This window comes from Choloepus didactylus, chromosome 1 (assembly GCF_015220235.1).
Source record: "Choloepus didactylus isolate mChoDid1 chromosome 1, mChoDid1.pri, whole genome shotgun sequence".
In the NCBI taxonomy this organism is placed as follows: domain Eukaryota; kingdom Metazoa; phylum Chordata; class Mammalia; order Pilosa; family Megalonychidae; genus Choloepus; species Choloepus didactylus.
In genome coordinates, this window is record NC_051307.1 from 58,880,517 (window position 1) to 58,893,014 (window position 12,498).

The window sequence follows — 12,498 nt, forward strand, 5'->3', positions numbered from 1 at the left end:
TAGGACTCTCTTTGTAATTATTAAAATAATCCTATGTATCCTGACCTTGGAGCTCTAGGCCCTACAGCTGAATTTTAGGGGAAATAATATCTCCTAGCCGTAAGTGTGCCTGTATTTGAAAGAAAACAGAGGATGATTGAAGAAACTCCTCTGCCTTTTGTACAAAAGGGAATTTGAAAGAAAATAAGACACACTCCAAATTAGAATCTTATTTCGTCACGATTCCTATCTCAACAGAGAAGGTAGAGATGACTGAAGATAACCAGTCAATGACAACGGAATTTATCCTCACAGGATTTACTGATCGACAAGAGCTGAAGATCCTTCTGTTTGTGATGTTCTTTGCCATATATCTGATCACTATGGTGGGGAATCTTGGTTTGGTTGCATTGATTTATATGGAGCATCATCTTCACACATCGATGTACATCTTTCTGGGCAACCTGGCTCTGATGGATTCCTGCTGTTCTTGTGCTATTACCCCCAAGATGTTAGAGAACTTCTTTTCAAAAGACAGAATGATTTCCCTCTATGAATGCATGGCACAACTTTATTTTCTCTGTCTTGCTGAAACTACAGACTGCTTTCTTCTGGCAGCAATGGCTTATGACCGATATGTGGCAATATGCAGCCCACTGCAGTACCACACCAGGATGTCGAAGAAACTCTGCATTCAGATGCTCTCAGGGGCGTACATAGGTGGAAGCTTGCATCCCACAATTCATGTAGGGTTTCTGTTTAGGTTAACATTCTGTGGTTCTCATCAAATCAATCACTTTTTTTGTGATATTTTTCCATTATACAAACTTTCTTGTGTTGACCCCTATATCAATAAACTGATGGTATTTATCTTTGTAGGGTCAATTGCAGCCTTTAGTATGACCATAGTTATAATCAGTTACCTCTGCATCCTTTACACTATTTTCAAAATGAAATCCAAAGAAGGAAGAGGCAAAGCCTTATCAACTTGTGCATCCCACTTTCTCTCTGTCTCAATGTTCTCTGGTTCTCTTCTTTTTGTGTATATTCAACCAAGTTCAGTTAAAAAAGAAAATAAAAATACAATTGTTTCTATTTTTTATACTCTAATAATTCCTTTAATAAACCCTTTTATTTATAGCCTGAGAAATAAGGAAGTAATAAATGCTGTGAAAAGAATTATGAAGAATAAATCTTGGAACATTCTGAAACAAATATCAGCTCCTGTATCAAACTGATTTTAACACCATAAAAACATTTTCCAAAGTCAGGGAAACAAGATAATGTAAAAAAAGCCACTTTTAGGAAAAATATTAAATCCGTAAAATATGTTGTGTAAGTCAAGTAATGTATGAATGGATATATAAATTGAGGATGGAAGGTTTCTACTGAGAAATATTTCAAAATCTATGCTAATAGCGTCCATCAGAATGAGAAAATGAATATCTTTGGGGTCCCAAATTGTAACAGAGTAATTGGTTACAATTTTTAACAAACTCAGCAAATACTAACAATAAAGTCAGTATATACATTTAATAGTATTGGTAAATATATGGAATCCCTAATCGTACAAATTCAGACACATTCTAAGTTCTTAATTATTAATCACTTCTTATGTCACACATCTGCCAAATGTAATCTGAGCTGTTGAGTTTGAACCTCAGCTTTATTTATGTTCTAGTGATTATGTCTGAATATGGATTCATGTGTAATAATGTGTATTCTCTAATTAGGAATACTTTCATCTTTAGTCTTAGATATCTGTACCCTCAAGCTCTCTGAAAATAAGTATCTTTTTAATGAGTAGTTCTCAATCTGTTGAAAAAGATGCTACTTTTTTTTGAAACCCTTATGGAATGTTTTCACATAGTTTCATTCATTGTCCATGATTAATGACAGGGCAATTCCTGAATATATCAATGAAACCAATTCTTTGTTCCTTTGATGTCATTACTGGTTTTGCTTATTAAGACTACAACCCCTGCCCTGTTCTAATATAAAATATTTTTATATGCATATCAAGAACAAAGAAAGGAAGATGTTATGTAAGCAACTGAATAAAAATTATTTACTGAGCACAGAAAAGTACAAAATCAAAGAACAATAACATAATATTTGTATTAATTTCCATGTACCCATGTATTTAGCTATATTTTTTATTTTTTAATTTATCTTCTGTTATCACAGAAGTTGTACATATGCGTAATTAAAAATTAGAAAATACAAAGAAGCAAAAATAAGAAATCATTTGTTTCCATCATACAGATATCGCCATCAAATTTTGGTGTATTTCCTTTCAGATTTTTTTCATTGCATATTTTGGCAAATGTGTACTTTTTATTAAATTCTATCATTGTAAAAACTGTTTTGAAACTTCCTTTTTTTGTCAAAGATTCCATTGCAGTAACATTTCACTTCATTTAATACCCTGAACATATTCACATTTACATATCTGTCCCCAAAATAACATTTGCAGCTGCTTGGTTCAAACCAATAACCAGTCCAGGACCAAAAGACTATATAACAGGTTGCAATATGTCTTGTGTGTTTCTTAATCTACCACACTCATATTTTTTTCATGACAATTACTGCTTCAAGAAAATAAGCCAGATAGCCAGTAGAATGCCCCATTTTTCTTATTTGAATGGTTTACTGTAGATTTTTGACATGCTAAGGTGTGTGATAAAAAATAATACTTGATGTGGTTTGATTTTATCAGCTCTGGCTTCTCTCTTCTAGAAGAGGTCACGATGATAGACCCTGGGGATCCCATGCTGGGCCTCCTCAGGGACGAGGTGGAATTCCCATGACACTTGTTGCTATTTTTGGATGCAGAGCACATGGAGATTTGCTGTTTCCAGAGCCAGGCCTTTGATGTGGTCCACCCATACGAGGAACAGCAGGAGGTGCTCAGCTTGCAGATGACAGAGATTCAGAACAGGACCAAACTCATCAAGGATCAGATTGGAGATGGCGGCATGATCCTGCAGCTCCATAGCATCCCCCCTCTGATGAGGGCCTCTATGGAGGCCACTTCCTCTCCAGCACCTCTCTGGTGAAGCTATTTGGCAGCTGGATTTATCAGGTGGGTGATCAGGAAAAGCCCCAGCAGAGGAAAAGAAGAGGAGGGTCAATTTGAATAGAGCTGCATTGCTCAAGGTTAATATAGACCCACAGAGAAAGGGAGAATATACCTCATTTAAAAAAAAAAAACTGATAAAAACTGAGGGAAAGGTATATTTAGAAAATGAACAAAAGAAATGAACAGTTTACAAAAAAGGATACATAATGCCTCTTGAACTCGTGAAAAGATCAGTTCTACTCATGAAAGAAAGACAGATTAAAACTACACTGAGTTATAATATTTTACCTATGAGATTGGCAAGAATATATATGTTCAAGCACATAATCTTTTGGTGGACTTTTAGGGAAGCAGGCCTTTTCATATCTTGTTGGTGGAGTTCAAAATCATGAAGCTCCAGTGGAGAGGAATTTGGTAATAGGTAAAGGACAACCTATGCATCTACCTTTTGGCACATCAATCCCACTTCTAGGAATTTACTCTGAAGATACAGGAAACACTCCCAATGAAATGGAAAAAGCTATATATGTGTGTGTGTGTGTGTGTGTGTGTGTGTGTGTGTGTGTTTCATCTGTGCAGCATTATTTGTAATTGCAAAATATTGGAAACTACCTAAATGCCCAAGTTTAGGAGCCAAGTATGGAATATTATCTACCTGAAAACATAAGAAGCTCTCTGAACTTGAGCAGAGTGATTTTTAGGGTATATTTGTTAAGAGAAAAAAGCAAGATGCAAAAGAGTTTCTATAGTATGTAACCTTTTGTGTAAGAAAAGAGAAATACTGCAAAAAGAAACATAAGAAGGATACATTAGAAAGTAGTGGAGTTGGATACATAATGGGGGTATAAAAGGACGGAAAGGATGGAGAAGAGCATGGGACATCCCTAAGTATATATTTTATGAAGTATTGACATTTGAATTATATTAATTTTTAGTCATATTTTTATTGTAGAATATAACATATATACATCGAAGTAATAACTTTCCAAGTACAATTTAACAAGTATTTATAGAACAAATTGCAAAGAATTTTATGTTCCACAGTTCATTTAGATCCTTATTGTGAAATATAATATATATGAAAATGGTAATATCTTTCAAAGTATGACTTAACAAGTAGTTATATAGGAAATTTCCAGAAATGTTATGAATTACAGCATCATAGTTTCAGTTACTTCCTTACTGTGAAACATAACATATATATATAAAAAGGTGATAACTTTCAAATTATAATTTAACAAGTAGCTATAGAACAAATTTCAAAGGATGCTATGGGCTACAGTTCCATCATTTCAATTCTTTCCTTCTAGCTCTTCTAATACCATGGTAACTAAGAAAAAAGAAAATTATGTAAGATTCGGTATTCACAAAGAATAACTGGATCCCTATCTGAGACTATAAAAGTTTCACTCACTAAATTCATTCTTCAGAAACTTAAATCCTTCAGAGAACTCCTATGACAGCTGAGTCCCCAAACCCAGAGGCAATAATCTCTTCAAGAACATCAACCAGAAAATTCCTTTTTCTCATAAATTTTACACCACTTTTCAACATGGACAAGTAAGGGTGGTCACAGACTAGATGTCCCTGAGCATCGAGAAAGTGATTAAAGTAGAGGAAGGGGTTGCAAAAGACAGGATGGAATTTAACAAAGGATTATGAATAATGAATCCATATTAATGTTTTTAGTACTCTTTTTTTTTGGCTTAAACAATAGGAATTTGTTGGCTAATGGTTTTGGAAGTCAGAAGTCCAATCAAGGTGTTGGCAGGATCATGCTCTCTCTGATGTCAGCAGCATTCTGGTGGAGGCTTGCTGGAAATCCATACCCCAATCTCTGCATCTGTCACATGACTGTCTGCCTCCTACTACTGTGTACAAATTTCCTCTGTTTGTAAGGATTATAGACATATTGGATTAAGGCCCACCTTGGTACAGTTTGGCTTTACCTCAACTAATATCTTCAAAGATCCTATCTCTAAATGAGTTCATGCCCACAGGACTAGGGGTTAGGACTTGAACACTTCTTGTTGCGGGACATGATCCAATTGTAACAAGGAGAAAGTGGGGAGTGGGAGTTGGGAAAGTATCCAACATGGAGGGAAAGAGAGGGTCAGACTCTCATGTGGCTGTGTTATAAACATTCATATGTGTTTGGCCAACTTCTACCACAGTTTGAGAAACAGAAGGAAAGAGATGTGCTAGAAGAGAAAAGTGAAGCAGATGCAGAGACAGTAGACAGAAAGAATACTGCTACCTAATTAATGTCCAGGAGCCGTATCCAGGTCAATGTGATGGGTGAAGTAACAAAGGTCCTCCCTGCTTAAGCCATGTCGGAGGGTTCCTTCTATTTGCATACAACAGCAGTAGCTCAGAGAGTCCTTGAGGGCTGTGTACTCTATATCACCAGCACAGAGTAAAATCTTAAATCTTCTTTTATTTTTAATTAGGGAAGTTGTGAGTTTACAAATCAATCATGCATAAAATATCTGATACTGCACACCACCCCACTGCCAACACCTTGCTTTATGGAACTTTTATTCTCATTGATGATAGCATTTTTTTATAATTGTACTTTTTTTAATAGCAATTACCTTTGTTACGACTGATGAAAGATTATTAAAATAGTTAAATCTATCATTCATTATTTACATTAGGTATCATTTTTCCCTTATGCCACTTTATTATTACCACCTTGTATTAGTATCATATAGTTGTTATTATCCATGAAAGAACATTCTTATACTTGTACTATTATTGGATACAGTATAATTCACTGTATTCTACAGTCCTATGTTTTATCTTTTAATTTTTATTCTAATAATATATACATACTAAAGTTTCCTCTTTTAACATTATTTACTATAGAGGTCAGTGCTATTGATTACACTCACAATAATGTGCTATCATCATTACCATCCATTTGCAAACTTTTACCTTCAGCCTCAATATAATCTGTACAGGTTAAGCATCAGCTCCCCATTTTCTAACCCAAGAAATCTCCTGGAAATTGTTCCAATTTGCTAAAGCTACTGTTACACAGAATACCAGAAATGGATTAGATTTTATAATGGGAATTTAGCTGGATACAGATTCTAAGGCCATGAACGTGCTCAAACTAAGGCATCAACAAAAGGATACCTTCACTGAAGAAAGGCTGATGGCATCCAGAACACTTCTGTTAGCTGAGGAAGCCTGTGGCTGGTATCTGGTCATCCTTTTTTCCCATGTTCTGGTTTCAAAATGGCTTTCTCCAAAATGTCTCTGCACTTCTGTTTCTCTTCAGTTTCTCTCTGCCCTCTGCTTGATTCTCTTGGGGTGTTTCTCTTTAAGCATTTAAGGGTCCTCTCTTAGCTTCTCTGGGACAAATTCTGGGTTTCATCTCTTAGCTTAGTTTATATTCAAAAGTCTCTCTGTCTGCATCTCCAAGCATCTCCAAGAGTCTGGATCTATGTCAGCTCTTACATGCTCTGCGGTGCAAACTCTGGATTACATATATTAGCTTCTCTCCAAAATGTCTCTCAACTTCTTTGGGGTTCTCCTCTTGGTGAGCTCTCTTAAAGGACTGCAGTGATCTAATTTAGATCAACCCTGAATTGGCAGATTCCACACCTCCATGGAATGGAAAAGATCTAATCAAAAGGTCTCACCTACAGTTGGGTGGGGCACATCTGCATGGAAACAACCTAATCAAATGTTCCACCCTAATCAAAAAACTAATATGGCTGCCCCAAAAAGATTGCAATAAAGAACATGGCTTTTGTGGGGGACATAATAGATTGAAACCAGCACATTTATGTTCTAGAGTCTAACTCTATAAGCTTGCTAATTATAATTAATTTATAACAGTGAGATCACACATTATTCATCATTTTGTGTCTGGATTTTTTCACTCAACATAATGCCCTCAGGATTCATCCATGTTGAGTCATCGCATCAGGACTTCATTCCTTTTTAAAGCTGAATAATATTCCGTCATATGTATATACCACATTTTATTTATTCATTCGTTGATGGACCCTTGGGTTGCTTCCATCTTTTGGCAATTGTGAATAGGCAACTATGAACACCAGTTAGATAAAGCCCTTGCTTTCAGTTCTTCTGGATATATCACTAGTAGTGTGATTGCTGGATCATGTGGCAATTCTGTATTTTGCTTCCTGAGGAATTCCAAATTATCTTCCACAGCAGTTCTGCTATTTTACGTTCCCACCAGCAATGAATGAATGCTCCTATTTCTCCAAATACTTGTAGTTTTCTGTTTTATTGTTAGTGGCCTTTCTAGTAGGTGTGCAATGATATCTCATTGTGGTTTTGATTTCCATTTCACTAATAACTAGTGATGTTGAGTATCTTTTCATGTACCTTTTAGCCGTTGTATTTGATGCTTTACCTGTCAGTTGGGTAGCAAAGGCATTACTGTTCATATTTTACAAATAATTAAATTCAGGGCCCAAGAGATTAAGAGATTTGCATGTGGTCACACTGCTAGAAAAGAAAGAAAAATCATTTACTGAGAACCTGCTATGTCCTAGGCACTATATTTGATCTTTCATATGCATTACCTAATAAAGTGTTAGGCATCATTTTTCATGATTTTATAATTAAAAATTCACACATTGTAATATGGAGCAGATTACTATAGTTCATCTTGGTCAACTGCATATAAAGCTGGGATTTGGTTAATACTGTGTTTTTCTCCTAGCACTTTACTTCTCCACTTACAAAAGCTTAGTCACATTTAATCTCATAATGTGCACAATCTAATAAGGATATTGAACATAAATGCATGAATGAAAAGTGTTGCCATTTATACACAAGCCATTGTAGATTTTCCTTTGTATATTATAACATGCTTGGGAGTTTAATCAATGGAGATCAGTCTAGCACCTTAAAGAACAGAAATATTTTTGATATTTGGGAAAACAGGATTAATATCATGAGTAGAGTTAATTTTTATGAAAATATGTTTGACCTTGGTATGGGGGATGAGGAAAGGGAACAATGAATGGACAGAGTGGGAAAGCTGGCAGGCCTGATAGTGAGACCTTATGGTGAATGTGGTAAATAAGGGCAGAAATGGATCAGGTTACTAAGAATCTTATAGCCACAGTAAGGAATCTTAATTTATCTTAGAAACATCAAATATTGATTTCTTCCTAGGAGTACAGTAATATGATTATATTTTCAGAAAATTGATCTGGCATTTGATTGGAAAGAGACTAGAAGCAATGAGACTAACCACAATAATTCACATAATAGGTGAAGAAAAATATAACTGAAGAGACACTATGATGCAAATAATAAATTGTAACTTTTGAATAATAGAATAAAGACTTATTTTGTTCTTTTGAGTATCTATGATATCATATTTGGTATTATATTATTAAATATTTAAAAGAATGCCTGATGTATTGGGGCACTCAATAAGCATTTCCTGAGTAGATAAGTACAATAATGTGATTTTTATATATTTGATTACTGGTGAATTTAAACATTTTTCATACCTTTATTGACTATTTTGAATTTTTCCTGAAAACCTCTTTTCCTACTTTTTCACTGTGCCTTATGTTTTTCTTTTTATTTATATATATGGTTTGCATCCAAAAGCTATAAAACTTTTTTAAGCAGATGCATTTAATTTTTTTCCTAAATAATTGTATGCCTTCCAATTTTTCTCATGATGTTTTAACATGTACAGAAATTTCATTTTTAAAGTATTCATATCTATTGATTATTCCCTTTGTAATATCCTCAATTCTCTTGCTGCTTAGAAACTTCTTGTTCTGAAATCTCATAATCATTGATATTTTCAGATTCTCCCATTTTCCCCCTTAAATTATTTAATCTACCTAGGATATATTTTCAGTGAATGATCATAACAAAACAACAAAATATTCTTTAGGCACTAAATTCTTTTTAAGAGCATAAAGGAGTTCAGACAACAAAATTTTGAGATACTCTGAATAGATGGATTTTATACCTCTTAGTTCCACATGCTTACCATCAGTTGATTTTTTTTTTTGTTTTTTAGCTGTTCTATTAGATATCTCATTTTTTAAAATTTGCAATCCACTAATGACAAATTATAGCTTATTTTCCTATGCTTATTTTCCTTCTGTATATCTTCTTTTGTGAGTAGTCTGTACATGTCTTGTTTGGTAGACTTCATCAAGGAAAGCACCTGGTCATGTAATTCCTTTGTTGGGAAGCTTTTGATTACTCATTCAATCTCTTTATCTGTCAAGATCTCCTATTTCTTCTTTGGTATATTTAGGTAAATATGTTTTTTAGGAATTCATACATTTCATCTAGATTATCTGATTCTGTAGCAAACAATTGTTCATAGTATTCTCTTAAAATCCGCTTAACATCTGAAAAATAAATGGGTTTTTCTCCTGTTTCACTTTGTCCTAGTTTGCTAATGCTGCAGAATGCAAAACACCAGAGATGGATTGGCTTTTATAAAAAGGGGGTTTATTTGGCTACACAGTTACAGTCTTAAGGCCATAGAGTGTCCAAGGTAACACATCAGTAATCGGGTACCTTCACTGGAGGATGGCCAATGGTGTTCGGAAAACCTCTGTTAGCTGGGAAGGCACATGGCTGGCATCTGCTCCAAAGTTCTGGTTTCAAAATGGCTTTCTCCCAGGATGTTCCTCTCTAGCAAGCTTGCTCCTCTTCAAAACATCACTCACAGCTGCACTCCATCTGGTTTCTTTGAGTCACCATGTTTTATATGGCTCCACTGATCAAGGCCCACCCTGAATGGGTGGGGTCATGCCTCCATGGGAGTATCCCACCAAAGTCACCACCCACAGCTGGGTGGGGCACATTCCAAGCAAATCTAACCAGCACCAAAAACGTCTGTCCAACAAGACCACAAAGATAATGGCATTTGGGGGACACAATACATTCAAACCGGCACACACTTTTTATTTTAGGTTTTACCATCTCTTTCTCCCCCTCCTTTTTTGTTTTTGTTTTTGTTTTTTGGCAGTCTATATATTGTGTTGTCAACTTTACTGATATTTTCCAAGGAAATATGTCTGATTGTGTTGATTCTATCTGTTTTATTTTCTTTGATTTATCTCTGCTCTCTACTTTATTATTCCTTCCTTCTGCTAACTTTAGGTTTACATTGCTCTTCTTTTTTTTAGTTCCTCAGGATGTGAATTAAGGTTATTTATTTGAGATTTTTTAAAGTAGGCGTATATGACTACATATTCCTCTGAGAACCGCCTTTGCTGAATCACATAAATATTGGTAAGTTGTGCTTCAATTTTTAGTCTTCTATAAGGATTTTTTCATTTCTGTTAAAAATTTTTCTTTGAACCATCAATTATTTCAGCATGCAATGTTTAATTTATAAATATTTGTGGATTTCTGGATTTACTTCTATTATCAATTTTTAGTTTGTTTTGTAGTGGTTGGAGAAGAAGCTTTGTGTATTTCAATCTTTCTAGAATTTAATCAAGACTTTTTTTTCTGAGCTAATATTTAGACCATCCTGGAGAATGATTCATGGGCAGTTCAGAACACATACTCTGCTGTTGTTTGGTGCCACTTTCTATCTATGTCTGTGAGGTCTAGGTGGTTTGTTTAAGTCCTCTGTTAACTTGTTGATCATTTGTGCAGATGTTCTATGTATTATTGAAAGCAGTGTATTTGTCTCCAAATATTGTTTTTGATCAATTTTTTGTAGAACTCTCTCTACTCAATACTGTCCATGATTGAAAATGGTGTATTGACATGTCCAACTCTTATTGTAGAATAATTATTAATGTAGAATTAAACATTTCAATTCTGTTGATGTTGCTTCATGTGTTTTGGGACTCTGTTATTAGATGCACATATGTTTATCATTGTTATATCTTCTTGAATTATTGATATTTTATTGATATCCTTCCATTTTTCTTTTAACAGTTTTTGACTTATAGTCTCTTTTGTTTGATAGAGTATAGCCACATCAAATCTCTTTTGGTTAAAATCTGCATGGACCATTTTTCCCATCCTTTCACTTTCAACCTATTTATATTGTTGGGTCTCAGGGGATTCTTTTTATACATATAGTTGTACCATGCTTTTTAAATGTATTTGACAATTTATACCTTTTGATTGGAGATTTTAAAACATTTGCATTCCAAGTAATTAAAGATTATGCAGGACTGACTTCACATATTTTGCCATTTGTTTTCATGTCATTTTTTAAAACTCATTTCCTCTGTTAATGTCTTCTTTTTTGTTTAGTTGATCCTTTGTAGTGAAACAGTTTAACTTGTTTCTCCTTTTCTTTTTTGTGTATTTTTAAGTTAGTTTCTTTGTAGTTCAATATCCTAAATCTAAAATAGTCTAGTTTAAATTGACACAAACTTAACTTCAATAGGATACATAATCTTTTTTCCTATATCCCTCTGTCACCCCATTTTACATTATTCTTTTGACAATTTGTATCTTTATGCTTTGTGACCAATATCATAGAATTATGATTATATTTACACATTTGCTGCTTTGATCATGTAAAAAAAGAACCCAAAAGATAGACTTAGAAACCATGACTACAACAATACTGTCTTATATACTTATCTATGTAGGTACCTTTCTAGTGGATATTTATTTCCTCATATGGCTTCAAGTATTTGCCTTGTGTCCTCTTATTTCATCCTGAAATAATCTCATAACATTTCTTATGGAACAAGTCTAGTTGTAATGAATTCCATCAGCTTTTATTTATTTATTAATATATTGATTTCCTTAGTTTTATAGGATACATTTGCTGGACATAGAACTCTCTGTTCACTTTATTTTTTCTTTCTACATTTTAAATATGTCATCCCACTGCCTTCTTGCCTCCAAAGTATCTGATGAGAAATTAGCACTTAATATTATTAACAGAACTTGTACATGATATTTAGCTACTCTCTTGCTGGTTTCATGATTATTTATGTTTTGGTCTTTGATATTTTGACACCAATATATCTTGGTGTGGATATATATAAGTTTATCCTATTTGGAGTTTTCTGGGCTTCTTGTATGTGTATGTTCATGTCCGTTCATATTTGAGTTTTCAGCCATTGTCTTCAAATATTCTTTCTCTCTTCTAGGACTTTTCACAGTTCTTTAGTTTCTGCTTGCTTACTTTTCTTCATTCATTTTTCTTCCTATTACTATTGTTCTTTCAGTTATCATATCTTTGAGGTTGCTGTATCTTTCTTCAATCTGTTCAAATCTGCAGTTTAACCACTCTAGTGAATGGCTTTTAGTTATTGTAATTTTAATTTCCAGATTTCTACTTGTTTTCTTTTAAAAATTTTAATTCTTTCATGTATCAGTTTCATGATTTCCCTTAGTTCTTTGCCCATGTTTTCATTTAACACATTGATCTTATTTAGGAGATTGACTTCTTTGAGTAGTTGTTCCAATGTCTGGGATTCCTC

General features: G+C 34.1%; 1 protein-coding gene across 1 annotated transcript; it reads left to right on the forward strand.

The window, feature by feature from the left end:
- Positions 1 to 248: 248 nt before the first annotated feature.
- On the forward strand, positions 249 to 1,217 carry LOC119531379 (olfactory receptor 5K3-like). Its single transcript, XM_037832614.1, has one exon. The coding sequence runs from the start codon at positions 249 to 251 to the stop codon at positions 1,215 to 1,217; it is 969 nt and encodes a 322-aa protein (XP_037688542.1).
- The last annotated feature ends 11,281 nt before the right edge of the window (positions 1,218 to 12,498 follow it).